This window comes from Antedon bifida, chromosome 1, assembly GCF_963402885.1.
Source record: "Antedon bifida chromosome 1, ecAntBifi1.1, whole genome shotgun sequence".
NCBI lineage: Eukaryota > Metazoa > Echinodermata > Crinoidea > Comatulida > Antedonidae > Antedon > Antedon bifida.
In genome coordinates, this window is record NC_136226.1 from 16,920,151 (window position 1) to 16,942,529 (window position 22,379).

A 22,379-nucleotide genomic window follows, 5' to 3' on the forward strand; every position below is an offset into this window, starting at 1 on the left:
CTTCGTAACATTGATCTAAATTGTTTTGTGGAAGATATAATGAATTCGCCGCTCGTCTGCGCACCGGAAGATAATGTCTCCGATCTCGCTGACCAATACAATAATGTATTGCAGTACATCCTTGACCAACATGCTCCGTTAACAACTAAACTGATCACCATTAGACCACGGGCACCATGGTACACGAATGAACTCCGTGAAGCGAAGTGCGTCAAACGGAGATCAGAACGCAGAATGTTGAAATCTGGTTTGGATATCGACAAACAGAGGTACAAGTTGGAATGCAAAGCATATAAAGATATGCTAGATCTAGCAAAATGCAATTATCATCGCAATGAAATCGCTAATGCGGATGACAAGAACCTTTTCCGCATCATAAGTAAACTGTACTCGGTCGATTCTTCTCCTGTTCTGCCGAAACACACATCTTCAATGGATCTCGCAAACCAGTTTGGCTGTTTCTTTAATGAAAAGATTCTGAAGATTTGCAAGAAACTTAACTCCATAAACACTCCACTAATAACTGTCAACGTCGACGATTCATGTAATAGTAGTTTCGCTGAATTCGAGCAAACATCAGAAGATACGGTACGCAAAGTCATTGCTGAAAGCGCATCTAAGTCCAGTAGACTTGACCCAATTCTAACATGGTTACTAAAAAACTGCATTGACGCTCTACTACCGCATATCACTAAAATCGTCAACATGTCGCTGTCATCAGGTACTGTACCATCTGCATTTAAGTTGTCCCTCGTTATTCCACTGTTGAAAAAGCAAAATCTCGACTCCAACGTCCTACAAAATTATAGACCAATTGCAAATCTTCCCTTCCTTTTCAAAGTCTTGGAAAGAATTGCAACTGCTCAGATAAAAGCATATATGGATGAACATTTCCTGTTTTCAAAAGTCCAATCAGCCTACCGCCGCTTCCACTCAACTGAAACCGCTTTATTACGTGTTACAAACGATCTACTACTTGCTTTAGACAAAGGTAATGAAGCGGTACTTATTCTACTCGACTACTCCGCCGCATTTGACACTATCAATCATGATTTATTATTTCAACGTCTTCAGAAAAGATACGGCATAAGCGGAACCGCATTGAAATGGTTTATTTCATATTTTGAGAATCGTAGACAAGCAATCATTGTGGGTGATTCGATGTCTGATGAGTTCGCTCTACCCTGGGGTGTACCGCAGGGATCCGTAAAAGGTCCACTCGATTTCATCTTATACACTGGACCACTCAGCAACATCATTGATTCCCACCCGGAAGTTCGTCATATGATCTATGCAGATGACACTCAACTATATTTAATCATGAAACCTACACATCATTCTGAATCTGTTAACAGCCTTGAATTATGCATCACTGATGTTCGCTCATGGGCCATTCAAAATAAACTCATGTTCAACGACTCCAAGACTGAAATGATCCATTTTCATTCAAAGTTCCGTGAGGCATCATCATTTCCTTTGGTCCATATCGGAGATACTAGTGTCTCTACCTCCAGCTCAGCCAAAAATCTTGGCGTTCAACTAGACAGCAGCCTCGGTTTAAAAGAACACATTCGTAATGTTTGTCGTGGTGCTTCCTTTGGAATTTACCAGATCGGACAGATTCGTAAGTACCTTGACAAAACATCAACTGAACGTCTTGTTCATGCTTTTGTTTCATCTCGTCTTGACTGTCATAACTCGCTTCTGTACGGCCTACCAACTTCTTATCTGTCTCCTCTTCAACGAATCCAAAATTCCGCCGCAAGACTTATCACTGGCACTAAACGACATGAACATATTTCTCCCGTTTTTCGTGACTTACACTGGTTGCCTGTAGTTCAGCGCATTCGTTTTAAAATCCTGTTGCTGACATATAAGGCCATCAACGGATGTGCTCCAGCCTACATATGTGACATCATTACTCCGTCAACCAACTCTTCGCTTCGTTCATCCTGCAGACTTCTTCTCAAACCTGGACCCCGTTCCAGAACTCGGTTTTACGGTGATCGTGCTTTCGCTGTCGCAGCCCCAAAACTCTGGAACACTCTACCCCTCGAAATACGCTCATCAAAATCTGTAATCACATTTAAAACTAAACTCAAAACTCATCTCTTCAGAGAAGCATAATCACACGCTACTACTTGCAAATATCTTGGAAAACACAGCGCTTTGAAACCTTTGTCTCTTGCGCTTTATAAATGTTATTTATTATTATTATTATTATTACAATTCAATTAAGCCCAGGTAAAGTACCAACAACGTATACTTTTTATTCTTTTATTTTATTCTAATTATCTTCCCTGATTACATTCGATCATGTAATTATTATTTCTATTGTATTGGTATATTTAAAATTGGTTGAATTATATCAAAAAACAATTTAAATATAATAATATTCATACGGCAAAAGCATACCACTAGTTTTGCGCCGATCATTACAAGTAATTATTCAAATTGGGTACGAGAGTAGGCCAAATAATGGGTACGAGTAAGCCAAAAATGGGTACGGGTAAGCCAAATAATGGGTACGAGTAAGCCAAATACATGGGTACGAGTAAGCCAAATATTTAGGTACGAGTTGGCATGGGTACGGGTTGGTTTGGGTACGGGTTAGCCAAAGTGGGTACGAGTTGACCAATTATTTGGGTACGGGTTAGCCAAGTTGGGTACGAGTTGGCATGGGTACGGGTTGGTTTGGGTACGGGTTGACCAGCACCCGATGGCTCAGGCTTCTCGAGCCAAAGGAAGCATGCAGGGGGTAACTGCACCAACAGGATGATAATTTAATAACTAATGTAGGCTACTTCGAAGTAGTATGATGTAATTTTACTTTATATTAAGCGTATTGAGAATAATGTAAGTACAATTACGTCATAGTATGGCAAACATCTGACCAATCAATATTGAAATACAGTCGTGTATGACGTATTTTACTTTATGAATCTTTCGTTTAATTTTAGGGCCACGAAATGAAATCAAAGGTTGGTGCGCTCGACTATTTTGAATGTTCAGCTTTGACGGGAAAGGGGATAAATGATATGATCCAAGAAGCTGTAAGTCATGGAATATCGCATGAACTTGAAGAAAAGAAAAAGAAAAAAAAATGTGTAGTCTTGTAGCTTGTTTTGTTTCTTGCCATTGGAAACTGCAGTGACTATTCAAATTTCGCCCCTCGCATACTTTTTGTTACTTCCCAGGCCCGAAGACATTTTACTTTCATTGAAATTATTTATTTAAATAATAATAAAAATATGGGTCCATAACAAATAGCTAAAAATATTCTATGGAATCATAGAGAAGTGGCGCTCATAATTATCTAATCGGAAAGCTACTTCTAATTATTGTTTTTTTTTAAGAGGGTCCAAGTAGCTGAAAAACATACACAAAAAATCACCGGCCTAAAAGAATGAGTATTTAAACAGGCATCATTCGCTGCTGAATATTCATACCAATTGCACGCTAACAGCTTAACAAGGAAGTTTCCGGTTCTAAATACAACAAATGTATCATCAATGATATTTAATTCGTGTTTTAAAATTGTATACACTGGTTGTATTTTTTTATATGTTTATCTTTTTTTAATCTGGTTATACTTGTTTGAGAAAGGGTATTATTATTTATAGTATTTCTGTACTGTATGTATTGTATTGTCTAGGGCCCCAATGATCAGAATTGCTGGATGGACTACTCTCATGAAACACGGTTCAATAAAAAAAAATAATCTTAATAATAATGGCTTAATAATGTTGGTACGAACGTCGGAAAGTGTTACATATAGTCTCTTTCATTATTTGTTGATAATGAAAAGAAAATAAATTCTTTAACAATCATGTATCATATTGACAGAAATAAAAGTTAAATTAAATATCGACCATCGTGGTAAAACGTAAACATAGTAAAAACAAATATAAAATAGAATGATACATTTTGCATTGATTGCAGAAAAAACAATTCAAAAAGAAAAGCAATTCTAGTTTGTGTAAATTGTTATCAAAATAATATATTTATTTGCTTATTTCCTGATAATATATTTTTTGTGATTTTGTATGATTGTGATAATCTGTTGTGCGCATGTTACATCAATACATAATTCAAAAAGTCGATATTTTGGTCATTTGAAAAAAATCACTGTATTATTATAGTTCTGGGAAAATTTCGAAAAATTGCCATGCGCATGTTACCTCAACATATTTTTAAAAGTCGACATTTTGGTCATTTTTCGAAAAAAAAAATCCCTGAAACATGATTTTTTTCAAAATAGTGCCAAAATATTGACCTTTTTATTTTTTGACATAAAACAAGGTTACTATGACCCTATAAGATTGGAAATTGTCGAAAAATGGACGAATGTGGACTTTTCAAAATTCAATCATTATGCGATAATACTAATAATTATGGTCATATAGCTCCTAGTTATCATTTAGTGTTATAGTAACCAGTTATCCAAAAAATTACAATTAAAAGGAAAAGAGTTGAAACTTCCTAATTTAAAAAAAAATTTCTGATGACATTACATGATTCTGCACAGACAACATTGTGATATGAGAAAGCAACATTACGCAGTATGTATGATGTTTATTGATGTTTTTATTACATTTTACTAGACAAACATTCAATATTCAATCCCAAAGGATGGACAACATTATCAAAAAAGTCACAGAAGATGAAACCTAATTGGGCACAAAATTACGATCTCATTAAAATGGAAAACAACCAGAAACACTATTAATAGACTTTTACACTTCATGTTTTTTTAAATTTTGAAATATTCACAACATATCATGAACGCAAACTTGTTTGTTTTAAACTGTCAAGGTGGTAAATCTATAGAAACACCAAATTGCTCTGAAAAGTTTCTTAATTGTTCCTCATATTGAACATTCTTTTGGATAGCTTCTCTGTAGTTAAATTTGAGATCCTCAATTTCCTCAAAGAAGTTTGGATCAAATTGTTCAAGCTCTTCTTGTAGCTATAAATATAAAATAAATAAGTAAATTGATTAATAAAAATAATGTTTGTTAATGAAAAATATGTTAAGGTTAAAAAAAGCTTTTAATATCATTTCTGAAGTGATTTACATGGAGAAGAAACATACTATAAGAACTAGAGGTATAAAACTCCAACACAATCACAACTGAAGAAGTGATTTACATGGAGAAGAGACATACTATAAGAACTTAAGGTCAAACTCCAACACAATCACAACTGAAGAAGTGATTTACATGGAGAAGAGACATACTATAAGAACTTAAGGTCAAACTCCAACACAATCACAACTGAAGAAGTGATTTACATGGAGAAGAGACATACTATAAGAACTTAAGGTCAAACTCCAACACAATCACAACTGACGAAGTGATTTACATGGAGAAGAGACATACTATAAGAACTAGAGGTATAAAACTCCAACACAATCACAACTGAAGAAGTGATTTACATGGAGAAGAGACATATAAGAACTTAAGGTCAAACTCCAACACAATCACAACTGAAGAAGTGAGTTACCATTTACCAGAATATTTGTATAATAATATACTTAACATTTTAAAACCTTGAATTAAAGTGAATGCTTATACCTGTTGTACTTGTATCTGCAGCTTATCTCGTGCCAGTTGAATGGCTTTCAATTCAGTTCTCAGTTCAACATTCTCGGTTAATAATTTATCAGCATTTGACAAACGATTTGATGAAAGATCATCCTGAACAAGAAAACAAGGATTTGTTATTTTTTTTTCTCTTCACATATTGTAAAAGCATTCAGATGACTCTCCAATCACATGACTCACCATGGTGCTATAAAATTCTAATTTTATAGCACCATGGATTTCTTGCATAGGGCTTATACAGTTTTGGCCATATAAAAGAAAAACACTGGAACTGTGACAGGTAAGGTGAGGTTGGTAAGCATCATTAATAATAAAACAAAAACCCATTTTCTATATAAAATATTTGTACAAAATATACACTTGAAAAGTGATTATTTTGGTATTAAAATAAATTAAAAGTCATGATCTCTCTATACTTCACCTGAATTGCAGTACCAGATAATGAAGAAGCACCCTGTCTTCTAAACAGCTTTAATTCATTTAGTAGCTCTGCCTTCTCATTTTCTAATCGTTCATTTGTTAGCCTGCAATAAATAATATAGCAAAATTAAAAAAAAAAAAAAAAATTATAATTACTACAAAACAGAAACCAAATTGAGCCACAGATGTGAGTATTATTGATTTATTTTTTGTTTCCTTTCAAATCATATTGATATACTGGAATTATTCAGATTCATATCACACAATTTAAATACAGTCACAATGCAGAATCACTTACAAGCATACTACATTAGGCTTTATATTAAGAAATGGTCATTCTGTCTACCTAAATAGTGTATAGCCGTTAGAAGAGAAGCATACAAAAAGTTAAGGCTATGTGTACCAGATTAAAGAACGAATCATCATCTACAGTATCTTTTTCATAGGGCTTAGACAGTGGTGGAACTTGAGCAAGCTCGTACTTCCAAGACAGAAGTCTCAGACAGCAAGAGCACTGGCACTGTGACGGATACAGGATTTGAACCTAGTGCAGTTGGTAAGCATCATTATTAATAAAACAAAAACCTCTTTTCTATATAAAATATTTTTACAAAATATACCCTTGAGAACTTTATCAAGAACGAATTTGTAATTACACATGTTCATCTTGATAAAGTTGAATGACTTTGATCATGTAAACATCATGAGAACATCATATGAACATCATGTTAACATCTTATTAACATCATGTTAACATCATGTGAACATCATGTGAGCATCATGTTAAAATTATGGGAACATCATGGTGAACATGAAGGAATGATTTAAAAAAAAGTTGAATTGTCAAGATAATCTATGAATAGGTATAACATTGAATCAAGACATCCAAAGAAATTGAAATGTTAATGTTATATGTAATTGTTTTTAAAAAAGATGCATACACATTTTTCTAAAACTATTTTCTTATACCTTGTCATTTGAAGATGTTGCACAAGCTGTTCATCAGTGTTGGCATCCGTTGGAAATCTCTCCAGCACTACGATCTTCTGCTTAAGTTCTTCAACGTCATGGATCAACTCCTGCTCTCTGTGTGCTGCATCTCTTAAGAGCTGTTTCATGTCTTGTATTGCAGATGTCTGAAAAATAAATAATGTTGATATACTTTGATAAAAGATGCTACAAAAGTTAACTCTCGAAAAATAATGGATGTATTTAAAACATCAGGAGAAAGTCTAGTTTTCAGATTGCGTTTCAAAAAGAAGGAGTCATTCTCAAGTTTCCAGGTGGCCAAGTCTTGGGAGAAGTGTCCACATGTTTTTATGCTGCAAACCAAATCAAAGTTGTACATCATGATGTTACCCTTTAAATCATTGCAATGTATTGTTTGTAAATATCTATATAAGACATCTGTAATTGGCACTGATAGATGTAACATACAAAAATAAATTAATAAATGTGCATTGAACTACAAAGGATGTTTTACCTTTTTATCTAAATCAAGTTCCATGTTGTTCATCTTTTCTTCATACATTCTAGTAACAACAATAGATTTCCAGCTCTTGCTGTCTGAGACTTCTGTCTTGGAAGTACGAGCTTGCTCAAGTTCCAACTTTTGCTGACTCTAAAGAAAAAATCAATAATACTTAATGTTAAAATGTTTACTGGAATTATGTGTTATATGCTAGAAAGGAAGCGATTTCACCCTCTACCTTTCTTGATAACTAGTTTTAGAGAGACAGCTGCTAACATTTTACCTGTTGGAGATCACGTGTAGACTTGTTCATATCAACTTCCATTTGACTTTTAGTAAATCTTAATTTTTTATTTTCTTCAACTTCTTTTTTTAATTCATGTCGCAGTTTCTCATTTTCAGATGCTACTTTAGCTATCCCCTTTTGCGAACTCTCGTATCGATGGCTTAACTGGCCTCCATATGTTAATTTTACTTTTTCTAGTTCACCCTTTAAATAAAAAAAAGCAGCATTGAGAAGAAATTTATAATTTTTAAATCAGACTAGGAGAGATATGTAATTGCAGCACCTATTTGACCTTATTCAACTGCAACGCTTATTCAACTGCAGTGCTTACTTGACTGCAGCATTTATTTGACTGTAGGATATGTAGCATTTCGCCTGCGGCACTTACTTGACTGCAGCACTTATTCAACTGCACACAGTTTACCTTTAGCTCTTTGTTTTTCTCCCTTAAATTATGTATTTCAGTTTGGGTGACAACTCCAGGTGCCTTTTTTAGTTGTTCATTTTCTGATTGTACTCTCTCCACAACTTTCTTCATTAGGCCAATTGTTCTTTCTAATTCTGGAACTGATTTTCCACTACTTCCACCAGACTGTGGAAGAAAAAAACACATTTTTTTTCCTCGAATCTGTTTTTATTTTTAGCTTTTAATTTTACATTAATAAACATAAATGCTAATTCCAAATTTAGTGAATAGAAATCAAATTTTTGCTTCACAATAATACCAAGATTTCTTTTCTAACGCATACCCTCAAAGACAGCCAAAATTAGGCTACACCACTGTACCAGAATTATTCTGATGGTCAGAAGGAGTACCACGCTTCATGAGAAGATTCAGATGGTAGAAAATCTTTTTTATCCTGAAATTAGTGTAGAATAATTTATGCTAAAAATTTTTTTCTTGCAATGCCATACCCTTCTAAGACTACCAGAGCTGGTCCGCATCACCTTCTCTCGCTCTCTCTCCAGATCTTGCTTTAAAACCTCTGTATACTGTTGGAGGTCACCGATGCGAGATTTCAGACGTGGGACATCTTTCTTAGCTTGCTCTGCATCAAATTTTAGCTCGATATTCTCTTCGGTTAACTGCAGTAGTTGTTTTTGTAACTCTTGTTCTCTTCCTTCCATAAGAGAGTTTGAATCAAACTGTTAAAGAATTAACAGAAAAAGTGACAAAATCAAATGATGTGACAAATTGGTGACAAGGCATTTGGTTGACATTAACTTGACTCTGTGTCTCTCCTTCACCATAGTTCTGGTGGTACAGTAGAACAAGTCTTTTCGGATAACAAAAAAAAAATGAAGATCCAATAGCATCCTTTGTGATGAGTAGGTGATCTCCATTGTTGATGTTACAGTATTTATGAGGGCCTGCTGTTTATATCATGTTCATCTGCGCCTAATCTCTGTATAGCTTTGAAGAACAGTAAACAATCCACTAACATGACTGCTCAGCTGGTGTATAACCTACCTGTGCATTACTTGACAATCTCTTAACCATTTCATTCTCCATTGCAGCTAGCTTATTAGTCAATATATCATTTCTTTTCTCAACATCAGCAAGTGCTCCTGCATTACCAATGGCTAACTGCCTTTTTAGAGATACCACCTAACAAATTCAAAACGTATGAAAATAAATACATATACTCCAAAAAATAAAATAAATTATTTTAAAGATATTTCATACTTTTCTTTTTAAACTTTACTAGTAGAAACCTTTGTCGAATATTAGAAAATATATAAGAACAATTATTAAAAATGGTTGCTGGTAACTTAATTTGCAATTGCTGTGCTGTTGTTTCTAATAAAGAAGCTTTTATTTCCAGACGGTACAAAGAATTGAATGTACACATATGAATCTCATTATGCTATGCTATATACCGAAAATGCTATTCTTACCTCTTCTTCAAGTTGAAAATTCTGTTGTTTTAATTCTTCAACCTTTGGATCAAATTTACTGGGTGGAGTTGGTTTAAAACCTGCAGCTTTTCTTGAGGTCAAACCTGCTGTCTGGCTTATTTGTGCTTTCTCATTTCTTTTGATTTAAAAAAAAAAGAAAGAAAACATTTTTTTGTTGGACTGGAATATAATTAAACATTCAGTATCATGTATTTATTAATACATTTAATTACATTAAAAATAACTCAAATACAGTATTATTATAACAATTGGGGTGTTAGCACAAATTTGACCTATTGCATGTTATTATTTTGGTATATATATCCCCCCAAATTTACAATAATTTTATGTTAAAGATAATGAAAGATTCTTTTGCAAACAACATTTTTTTTATTTGAATTTTATAAAAAAATAATTATAAATTATTATAAGGCATAATTTTGATATTAATTTATAATATGTACAATATAATAGACAAACCTGTTAAGTGCTTCTTTTAACATTTCATTATTCTTTTTTAATTTTTCTGTATCTTTTTCTTTTTCTTTTAATTTGCTCTGCAAACTTTCAACTCTTTTTTCCCATTTCTTCTTCTCTTCCCACCTTGCAACTTCAATGCCAGACTATAAGTGTAAGATTCAAATCGTTTTTTACAATTAGAAGTAAGTTTATATCCTTGAATAAGTTTTACTTTATAATCTAACAAAAATATCTGTAGTAGTTTAGTTTCAAGCCCAATCCCATGCATTTTGATACCTCATATGTATGTGTGTGGAATAGCAACAGTATAATGGAAAACCATACAAAATCTATCTCTTTCTTAAAGCTTAGAGAGTTAATTTATTTTATTTTTGTTTATAATTATATTTATGTATTTAATAGTTTAATAGATTTATATTTATTTCACTTCCACAAACACATAAACAAATAAATAGACCAGCAATACAAAATAGCTTTTCCAATATTTAAAAAAAGTATGAAGATCGATAATGAGTTAATTTAAATAAGCACAAGCAAACAAACTAGTATAGTTATTTAATTGGAAAAGTTGGTTTTTTTTATATGCATCCTGGCCACAATTCAACAAATTTCATAGTTTTAAAAAGAGAATAATTATAGTTGTAATTTAAAACCATAGCCTGCAATGTACTCCACAATCATCATTTACAAATTAGTATTAGGTTGCGATGTGGAAGATTTTCCTTTGATTTTATGGATGTAATATTAAAAAAAAAAAGAAATTAATGAATTACCATTTTTCCATTATAATTTCATAAATTTTCTTAAGTTAAGAAAAACTGCATCTTTTGATATTGTTATTAAATAGGATAAAACATTCATTTATTGTATTTTATTTAAAAATGTTGAATCTAGCAAAATTTTTACTAAAAACCTCCCCCAACCCCACTTTTTTTTTCTTTTTTTCTTGCTTTTCACTTTTGTGGTACATATAACATATAACACCCTCTGATACATTGTTTTTGTGCCATTTTGGCCATAATTGTGCATAGCATAATTTTGTGCTGCCACCTAGCATAATTGTTTTTCCATCGCGGCCACACTACTGGTTGATCAATGACCATATTTCCTATACAGTAACAGGCGGAAAAATACATTAAAAAACACATAAAACGGAATATTATTAAATAAATTAGCGAAGAAAGAAAAAATAATACACCAAGGTGAGTTTGAAGTCCTATTTACTTTAGCAATGGAGCTAGATTTGCAATTGCATGGTTTACCCCAAGGCAGGAAGCATGTTTTAAAATCAAATCCTTTGTTTGTTGAGTTTTGTGTTCACTAGTATTTCCAGGTCAGGATTTGTTTAATATAGGCCTAGTAATCAATTACTTGCAAAATGAACACTTTGTAATGCATGAAAGGCCTATATTTTATATTTCTTAAATATGATCTATAAAAGTTTATTTAGTGAAAAACAGATGATAGATGATCATAATGAATTTATTTACATACACAGGGAATATTTTGGCCAGTGTGCATAGCAAAATTCTACAAAAATACCTGGTTCAGTGCTAAAAATAATACAGTACAACCCCCACTTTGGGACACCCTTATTAAGTGGACACTTTCTGACGAAAATAGGACAATAATATGTTTTAACACTACAGACAATCACTACTCAGGGGACACCCCTATTAAGGAGACACGGATACATTTGAGTTTGCCAATTTCTTGATTAATTATTGTTCATTTTTTTATACATTTATATACATGTGTTTTTTTCTCACCATTTTTAAGGGGACAATTTGTTGGGTCACGATAATAATAGGGGTTCTTAATAATCTTAATATGATTCTACTGTATTTATAGTCTGTAATAGTCTGTAAAAAATAGATATATAAAGGTAGTTTATAGTTTCAAAAAGGGGGAACTCAGCTCCTGATTTTATGGACAAATTTCATTTCTGATAGCTACATGATGTATTTTGGTAACACATTTAATATGCCCCATTTATAATTTAGCTTTGTTCAAATTTTCGTTTCATATATGTATTTCAAAAACAATAAAAAAGAACAATACACCTTGGTAACAGAAAATACTAATTTCATGATTTTCTAAATAATTGAATTATCCTTGTTATAGAACAATCATTCCCTCAGGGCAGGAATACAATGAAACATGTTTTTGTGATTTATCAATTAACTAGCAGTAACCCATGCTCCGCAGGGTCTTTTTCTGCCTTATGCACACTCCCATAAAAGTACCACATTATTAAAATAAAAACAACCGTAAAAAAATAAGAACTACTGTATTTACGGCCATTGATTTTGTTATACACTATCCCTTCACTTTGAAATATATGTAGACTAAAAAATGAAAGCAATACTGGATATGGAACTTATTATACTTTACTTTTGACTGTTCAGACTTTGCGAAAATAAAAGATGCTAAAGAAAAATGGTGCTGTATGAATTAGATGATGCACGCAAACACCAATAAACTGCTATTTTTTGCCTTTTTTTTTGTGTTTATCCTTAAAATTCAAGAAAGTGACATAGTCTATCATGTGCGGCCCATCAATAAACATCAATGTGCCAAATGTGAGCACATACTGTTCAGTGGTTTTGGAGGAGATACGTAAAATATGCAAAAAATTTAGTAGCATTAATATATATATAACTGGAACAACTTTGTATGCTGTGCTGGAACATAATTTCTGTATAACTGAACACTGTGCTTTATATTTATTACTGTATTTATGGAAAACACCCAACAGGATCTTGGCATCAAGTCAAATAGTCAAGATTTTATGTGATCCACATACTTTTAGGTGATCTTAAAAACGATAAAATATTATTATTGTACTAGTATGAAATCATAGTCTTCTTACTTTAAAAATTGGCCATGATAAGCTTTTCAGCATGATCATTCAACCCTGACGTCATCAAGGCATCAATTTGTGAATTCAGCTTAAATATCAAACATATTTTCATAACTGCTTGTCAGATATTGATCAATTAAATAAATTCACTATATAAACTTTAGGTCAAGGGTCAATATATAAGCACAAAAAATACATGTGTACACAAATATTTGTGCACATTCCACGTCAAAATCACATACAGCAAGACAAAACATTTTTTCACTTGATTGTTCTTCACACCCTACATAATAAATTTCTATTCATTTTCATCAAAATGTGAAATAAAACACATGTTCATGCTAAGCTATTCAAATCGATAAGCTAGTCAATTTTAAATCTTATAGCTCCTCAGAATGAAAGGTGATGATCCATAATTTTGTTTAAACTTACATCATGGAAGCCAATGAGTTGTAGATGAATTCTTGTACAATTTGGCATACAATATTTTGTAACGTTATCATATGGCCACCTGAATTTTTAAAATAGGATTTTTTTCTCTTTCATCATAGATCATTACATTAAAATAACTAGAGGGTTCGCTCGCGCACCCTCTAGTGGGTGTACCCGAATGGTCCTCGAAAACATGACCAACGCCTCTGGAAACTGAGGCCCGGTTGACACCTAAGCATATGACTTATGAGTAATTGGTACTAATCATAAGAACGTAAGATGCAAATAATATAATTGTAAAGAACAGTATACGTATAATATACATATGATATTATTATATATATTATCTGAACGTTACACAAAGGAGGAAACCATTAATAGGGGGTCATAAATCACTGAAACAGTCTCTAACGTGACCGTACCAAGAGACCAAAAGCATAGTTTATCAAAGTGGGTGACAGTGATCGGCGCTTTAACATTTGTATCACAATATATCATGACAACAGCATCTTGTTAAATTTTGGAACAAAATGATCAAATAACAACTTTCGTAGCCTACTTATATATCGGTCGTAGTAGACACCATTTATAATTATAAATAAAGCAAGCAACAGAAATAATCGATAATATAAATTTAAACAGTAAAGGTGTTTCCCTAGTAGGCCTACCAGCCCTCCTATAGTAACATTGAACGCACCTAAATTTGATTAAATGATTAATAAATAGCATAAATAATTAGTTCAATTAGCCTCCTATAGTAACATTGAATCGCACCTAAATTTGATAAAATGATTAATAAATAGCATAAATAATTAGTTAAACTACTAAAACAAATTGTATTTCACGTAAAGTAAAAGCCTTTATAATTGATAGTTGAATATCTAAAACAAATAAATTGTAGTTCACGATTCAGTTGAATCACTAAAATCACATTGTAGTTCGAGTCACGTAAAAGTAATAAAGGCCTTCAGTAATAGTGAAATTATTAAAACAAATTGTTGTTCACGATCACTAAAATCACATTGTAGTTCACGTAAAAGTAAAGGCCTTCAATAATAGTTAAATTACTAAAACAAATTGTAGTTCACGTAAAGTAAATGCCTTTAATCAATATAATTGATTAGTTGAAATTAATTGCAGTAGGCCAAGTTCACGATACGTTCAACCATGGACCTATATAGGTCCATGGTTGAACCACTAAAATATTTGTATTTAATATTGAATGTCGCCACCAACGGCCATTTTGCCGGAAGTGACGGACCCGGAAGCCAGTTGAACAACAGTGCGAGTGTGTGATAACCTTGTGATATCCACAAATTTTGCTAGGTAACGCTAAATTTTGTCGTAAAAGACAAAAATGGAACAATAGCGTAGTACTAAAAACTAATGTTATCTAATTTACGTTTCGCGGTACAATCTAAGATAGATAAGGTAGGTATCCAAGACGGAGATTTAATACCGAAGTTTTTGCATTGTGCTCGCCTATGTCAGAATTAACCATAATTTATATATAGAAGCACATCTCGCTTATCCATGCCAGATTTTCTCTCAGATTTTAGTAGACTTTTCTTGGTCAATATAACTGATGACTTAATTTGGCCAAATCCAGTGTGGAAGACAAACAAATGTGTCTATTCAATGTTCACATTCACAGCATTAATGTACAGAATCTTCGGCCAGTATATATTATTTCAATATTATAATACTTTATCATATTTATACTAACCTCTTCTTTCTTAGATGTAACTTTCTCGTCTTTACTAGTATCCACTTCATTCAATTTCCGTTCTAAAATTCGGATTTTCTTCTGCAAATCAACTGTCTTTGTACTGTTTTCATCATGGACAGGTTTCTAAAACAAAAATTGAATTATTATTTTCGTTAAAGAAATAAAAAACATTATCAAATATTAAAAGAAATCAATTTTTCAAAAGGTTGTAACTTAAGTTTATAATTACAGTATTAGTACTTTTAATTTTAGTATGTGTTGCAATTCAATTCTTTTATAAAATTATATATTGTTTTGTTTGTCCAATATATCTATATGCCTTTTCCATATGTTGATAAAACAAACTAGATTTAATTAATTAATTTTAAACAAATAATTGTCATATACCCAGTAGCCAGTACCAGTTCAAAAAAACTCTCTGGAAAAAAAACACATCGATTATAATTGTTGTACAATACTGTGTAGCTCTATAGAAATAGAAATCATACCCAGTATAAAAATAGTTTAAACCCAACAGCCTATCAACACCAAATTGTATGCGGTCACTGGACAATTTATTGGTGCAGATGAAATTCATTTAATATAAATTAGAAAAAAATGTCATTAAATTTCACATTAAAGTAGAATGTTTTAACAAAACAAAGAAACTATGAAATGTTGCATGTCCGACAATTGAATTAGTACACTCTGGCTCTTTGTTCAACACACTGGTGTCAAAAGCCCACCCATTATTTTAAACTTTGTTGTTCACTCTTTTGGATTGGAGCCATTCTTTTTGATGTGTTATCTTTCATTCCCCTGTATAATATATGTTTGAAGTAATAAGAATAAAACATAATATGTTAGGTAATTTTTTCAATTCACCTGGCAAGTCATTTAGATTGTTACTAGTTTTGATGTTGTGCTCGTTTATTTTAAAAAAAATTTTTGTGTTTCTCATTTTTTTATGTTATTTTATGCTATCTTTTAAAAATATTTTTAATATTTTAAGTTCCTTTTGTAAAAAAATTGTCACAATTCAGTTTTTCTGTGAAGATGATTTTAATAAATATACCATTATGAATGAATGAATGAATTTACTGTATAGCAAATACATTGCCATTGGCAAAAATGTCCTGGGGCAATTAAAAAATCATGTTGGGCATTTAGAATTTCACTACCTACATCCCAAAGGGCAACCTAAAGTAATACATATTCCTAAATCACAATTCATTTTAGATCAAGTTTCTCCAAGCTATTGTACACTAATCCTAATCATATGATTTATAACAATGAAGACTTGCATGTTATAGGGCCTGTTTCTGCTGCAACTGCTCAAAATACGGTATAACATTTTTGAGTACCCCGTTTCTGCTAACAATACTTCTTGGGTGGTCGTGTTAAATTTCATCATTTTTACCCAAATTGCCATTCATTTATTTGGTCGATAATTAAAAGTCGCAATAAAGGAAGTTTTACACCTCACTTTCAACAGCCTATCCCTAGTGATACAGATGTTGTGAGAGCACAGAAAACATCGTAATGGGGACAAGTAATTCGTTTCCTCCCCGAGTTATTGTCTTTTGCAATTTTACTGCTTTCGCAGGCTCTTCAGCTTTGAGTTTACTTGCTTTGGAGACAAGTCTATTCCGTACTCCTGCTTTATTTTTAGAAATGTCTTTATAAATGTGGTTGTCCCTTTTATTACCTTTTAGTTGGCCGGACATTTTAGCTTGCCCTCCCCCTCCCTCCCCACACAGATTTATATAGTAAATACTGTGACGTCTTCGCTCCACATTTTCGCTGAATATATCTATACATGTGTGTAAAACAGCTGACAGCGACAGAAAATAAAAACATGATGTTGACCTCATGTGTCAGGTCAAAAAAATACTGTATTTTTTATTGGCAGGAGAAATGGGTACAAAAAATACAATATAAATTTGTAAATACCGTATTTTATCCACAAATTTTGTGGGGAAAATACGGTATACAAAATGCGGTATTTTTTTTATGAGCGCAGTTTCTGCTGCCAAAAAAATATGGTATAAATACGGTATTCAAAAAATACCGTATTAAATACGGTATTTTCTTGGCAGCAGAAACAGGGCCATATTTATATATGGGTGTGGTAGGAAAGATAACCCTTGAATCTTTCTAGCTTTGCTTATTGCAAGTTATCCATTCTACAAGATGAAGTATACCAGCTGCTTGGTTGATAGTGTCTTTGAAGAGAGATAAGCATATTTATCAAATCCGTGGTACTGACAGCAGTACATCAGTAGGGATAGTGCTTAATTTACAATTTAATACTGCTTTCACAAATATTTTTTTACAAAGTTTTTGTATATGTGCATTGTTTATACAAAATAGGCAATTGTAAATCCTAATAATATATCTCTAAAATTATTATGCCTACTGAAATTCTCTGCCTGAATATGTAATATAAGCCTCTTCAGTGAACATCTTTAAGTCTAGACTTGACAACTATTTTCGGCTAGAAATGGAATCTAATAGGCACTAGCCTAAACTATTTCCATCAAACATTAAGTGTAAGTTTACCAATGTTCAAAATATAGAAATCGCTATAAAAAAACATGTGGGCTTGATTAAAATATTGTCAGGGCAATGAAACCTTAGGGCAACCCTGAAAAAGTATTTTTGTCTTCTTTTATTATTTAATATTATTTCGTACCAAATCTGTGTCTTTTTCCAGTTCCTCAATTTCAGCTTTTAATCTTATTCTTTCATCCTTCAAATCATCGATTAATGCATTTTTCTTGCGTATCTCCTGAAAAGTCCATTAACAAAATTAGTAAAGAACATTATACAGTTAATAACATTATAAAGGAGAACTCATATGGTTTGCCTATAACAGGTTTAAACATATAGATCTTAAAAAAATAAATACCACTTAAATACCTCCTTAACCAATAGTCAATGGGAAATTGACTTTTAAATCAAACTAATTGCAAGAAATGGTTTTGTATATGAAATAGGTTCTTTGGACCATACAGAATACCTATTTCATATAAAAAACCTTTTGCAATTAGTTTTAGCTAAATCCCATCGACTACAAGAGATTTACATTTACATCCTAACCCTTATCATGCATTGGTTAATATTTAGCAATAAGAAAAAAATGACAAAGAATTAAAAATACACCTGCCATGTAAAGTGTGTTAATATATCAATAACATTAACAGTACTAAAGCTGTGTAAATATTAAACTATTATATAATATACATTCTGTTTCCATCTTTTGTCTAGATCAGTAAGTTCAAAGTTCAAACATGTGTGGTTCTTTGATATAGAGTACCTCTAAAACTCTATTATTTATACATGTGGATATTGGAGGTGCATCAAATTTAATGACAGCAAGCTATACCAAAAGAGTTAACTGCGATCACAAAAACACCTACAAACGTCTGTTGTAACTCGGATATGATTAAGATTAGCTTAAAACAGTATATAGCTTCTGGTTCTCAGATCAGCGTACAATAATTCTGTGTGAACACAGCCTTAACTTTCTTGAAAATCAGAACTTAAATAAACTAAGGCACAATCTCCAGTATTTAATGTAGAAACTGAATGACGCATGTGCATATAATTCAAGAACTGTTGTAAGAGGCTCAAATAAGTTTATCCTCAGAAATATCATGTAATCCTACAGGAAAATTTAAACAAAGCAATATTGTTTCCCGAACAAAATGTATTACTTTATTTTGAACTTCTTTTTTCTTTGTGAATTCATACCTCATTATTGTCATTCAATTTTGTTTCAATTTCTTTTTCACGACCTTTGACCCTTTTCAATTCCCGTTTACATCTGTCCAGTTTATCTTGAACATCCCCAAATTGTTCCTACAGGTATACGTTAATATATAATTAAAAAACAGGTTCATCTTAGTAACACACAAATTATTCAAAATAACAGACTACAAAATATTTTCCGTATTGGTTGATTGACAGGCCTGTTACATTTTTTCACTATTCTTTTTTCTTTCTGCTATTTTGTTTGTGACATTTCTCTTAAACTTTTCAAATTTTTGTTATGACGCCAGATTTGCGGTTGTTCACTCTTAAATTTCACAACTTAATTACCTTCATCTTTTTTGTCTCTCTGTCTACAAGGTGTTGTACATTAAGCTTTTCTTCATGTTCATCTGCATTGGCTTTTGCATTGTCTTGAGCCATTTCTACCATCTCTGCACGCACTGTCATCAGTGCCTGACTAAGAGCCTATATATAAAACATAAAATACCAGTAATGTTTTATTTGATTTAAGTTTATCACATTATCAAGACAACAATTATATAAGATTTTTAAATATATATAAGAAGCAGATATGAACATTTTTAAAACAAAGTATCATCAAACCCACAAGTAGACTGTCAAAGGTTTTCATTTTTTCATCACTGTTGCTTGTACCCAAAAATGGACATCTAGTACTGGTACAAGTAACGGTCTACATAGAGACATCTAGTAGTCATTGACATCAAGTTGGCATTTGGATTAATGCTACTTTTAAGTGTACACAAAAGTATTATTTATAATAAACAAATTTGGACCATACACTTAGAATAAAGCAGACCCTGATGAAGTTGCTTCAATCTAGCATGGAGGATTAATTTAGATAATTACTCCATGCTTCTGTTTAACGATGAACAAAATTATCACAATAGGTTCATATAGTATTTATTTTAAAATAAAATGTAGTGTGTGACCTTAAATCAGGTCGAAAAAACGTAGGTCTAGTGTCTTTAATTTATATTAAATGTGATAGATTCAGGCAGGGATTCTCAACAACAGTCCATCTACATTCTTTAAACCAACTAATAGAGAAGTCAAATGAATACCAACTGCATCTATGCGTAGGCTTCATAGACTACGAGAAGGCATTCGACTCAGTAGAACATGCTGATCTGTTAGAGCCCTGAGGAAAACTGGAGTAAATGAAGGCTATGTTCAGATAATTGAAGACATTTATACAGATGCCACTGCAACAATACACCTTGACAAAGATGTATCTAAACTCATCCACATAAACAGAGGTGTCAGACAAGGGGACACAATATCACCAAAAATATTCACCACAACCATAGAGGAAGAAATTTTCAAACATTTGAACCTGGAAAGACATGGCGTCAACATTGATGGAGAGAGTTTAACTGACCTTAGATTTGCAGATGACGTTGCTTTGACAACCGAAACAGTCAAAGAACAGTTAAATGATCTGAACAGAGAGAGCAAGAAGATTGGTTTGAAAATACATAAATGAAAGACAAAGTACATGACAAACTTCCATAAGGATGAGTCCATAGAAATTGAAAATGATAGGATCGAACAAGTTGATAGCTACAAGTACCTGGGCCAAACAGTGAAAATGGCTGACAACACAAGAGACAAAATTCTCATCAGAATTAAGGCGGGATGGAGCTGCTTTGGCAGATATAGAGAAATCCTTTGCGACAAGAAAATCCCAATAGTTCACAGGAGAAGAGTTTTCAACCAGTGTGTACTCCCTACAATGACTTATGGTTGTGAAACTTGGACAAAACAACATTTTTGGAACAAAAACTAACCACTGCACAAAGAGCTATGGAAAGGCAAATGCTTGGAGTGACAATTAGGGACAAAATCAGAAACACAGTAATAAGGAAATTGACTAAAGTCAAAGATATAATGAACAAAATAAAAGAAGCAAAATGGCGTTGGGCAGGACAACTTGCAAGAAGGGATGACAGACTGGCAACCAAGAACCAGCACAAGAAAAAGGGGAAGGCAGAAACGGCGATGGAGGGACGACATTACAAAGTATGCAGGCATCACGTGGGCGAGGATAGCACAGAACAGATGGGATTGGCAGAAGCATGAGGAGGGCTACATCCGACAGGGGATGATACAGCTAAACTGACTGATGAAATGTGATAGATGCAGAGCCATATATAAAGGTTACGGCATTGCATTCACAGATTTTAGAAAGTCATGTGGGGTGCACACCGGCCATCTTTGTGTTTATGTAGAGTATGGAGTCGAGTCATTTGCTTAAAAAATGTATAACATTCACAAGGCTTTAAATATCGAATTTTATTACAAACAAAAACCTTAAAACAAATTGATTGTTTTGATATTAAATTCGATAGTTAAAGCCTATTGAACGTTATACATTTTTAAAACAAAAGACTCAACTCCATACTCTACATAGAGTCGTAAGTCTTTATATTTTTTTGGCTCTGGATAGACGTATTCAACTACTCCCTCTATGATTGATTGATTACTTAATTAATTGAAATCAACTTTATCTTTTTCTTGTTCAACCGCATTTTGAATACTGCAGTACTGTATGGTCTAAACGTTTTGATAATGATCTTGACAAACTTACTAAACTTCAAAGAGCAAGATTAATATTAAATGCACATTTCCTCACACCTTCTAAAGCTATGTTCACATCACTTGGTTGGTTAAACTTTTGTGATGTATTTGATCTCAAACGATCATCTTTAGTGTTTAAGTGTTTAAATGAAGATGTACCCGAATACCTTAAATCATATTTTAAATTTTCTAATGAAAATCATGATCATTTTACAAGAAATAGATGCAAATCACTTTCCCTGGAAAAATATAAGCATTCATTTAAATGGAAAGGTGCTGATATTTTTAACACATTAAGTGAAGAAACTAAATTGTCAAGTAATTTAAATGTTTTCAAAAGTAACTTTAAGGCATTACTGTAGTTTAAGTTCTATTGTGTTACTGTTATTGTTATATTTTAGTTTAAAATGTACTATTGTACCCAGGGCCCCAAGGGAGACCAGTCTTTTTGACTGATTGGGCCACCCAATATTGTAATAAATAAATAAAATAAATAAATTACTGCCTCTCCACTGAAAAGTCTGCCAACATGTTTGCTTGGGCTACTCCGTATATCTCTTTTACCAGTTTCTTCCAATCGGATCATTCATTTCTTGGTTTTCAATTGTCCGGGATACTTGATATTTGTGTTCTGCTTATAAAGGGTGAGTAGGTCGTTGGTGAGAGCTATTGGTAGGGTGGTTCTCGGTCTTCCTCGAAATTTTATATTGGTAGTGTTGCTGAAATAATAGCTTATTGCTGTGTTAGCTGGTGTACATGGGTCTTGTCTGAGTATGTGACCTAATAGTCTCCATCTTGCGTTGACTATTTGTAACGAAATTGGTTTTGTTCTGGGAACC

The 22,379-nt window shown here is 32.6% G+C and overlaps 1 protein-coding gene across 1 annotated transcript in view; it reads right to left on the reverse strand.

Annotated features, from left to right (window-relative positions):
* Window positions 1-4,555: 4,555 nt before the first annotated feature.
* The window catches only part of LOC144844359 (centrosomal protein of 290 kDa-like), an 80,290-nt gene continuing 62,466 nt past the window's right edge, over window positions 4,556-22,379 (reverse strand). Inside the window, exons 37-51 of the mRNA XM_078701236.1 lie at window positions 19,270-19,407; window positions 18,922-19,029; window positions 17,861-17,956; window positions 15,184-15,309; window positions 10,163-10,305; window positions 9,683-9,818; window positions 9,255-9,392; window positions 8,699-8,929; window positions 8,208-8,375; window positions 7,781-7,987; window positions 7,510-7,647; window positions 6,996-7,162; window positions 6,028-6,130; window positions 5,577-5,699; window positions 4,556-4,969 (exon numbers count right to left, since the gene is read on the reverse strand). Of these exons, the coding sequence (XP_078557362.1) occupies window positions 4,811-4,969; window positions 5,577-5,699; window positions 6,028-6,130; window positions 6,996-7,162; window positions 7,510-7,647; window positions 7,781-7,987; window positions 8,208-8,375; window positions 8,699-8,929; window positions 9,255-9,392; window positions 9,683-9,818; window positions 10,163-10,305; window positions 15,184-15,309; window positions 17,861-17,956; window positions 18,922-19,029; window positions 19,270-19,407 (2,181 nt within the window). The 3' untranslated portion in view covers window positions 4,556-4,810. The remainder of the gene's footprint in view (window positions 4,970-5,576; window positions 5,700-6,027; window positions 6,131-6,995; window positions 7,163-7,509; window positions 7,648-7,780; window positions 7,988-8,207; window positions 8,376-8,698; window positions 8,930-9,254; window positions 9,393-9,682; window positions 9,819-10,162; window positions 10,306-15,183; window positions 15,310-17,860; window positions 17,957-18,921; window positions 19,030-19,269; window positions 19,408-22,379) is intronic.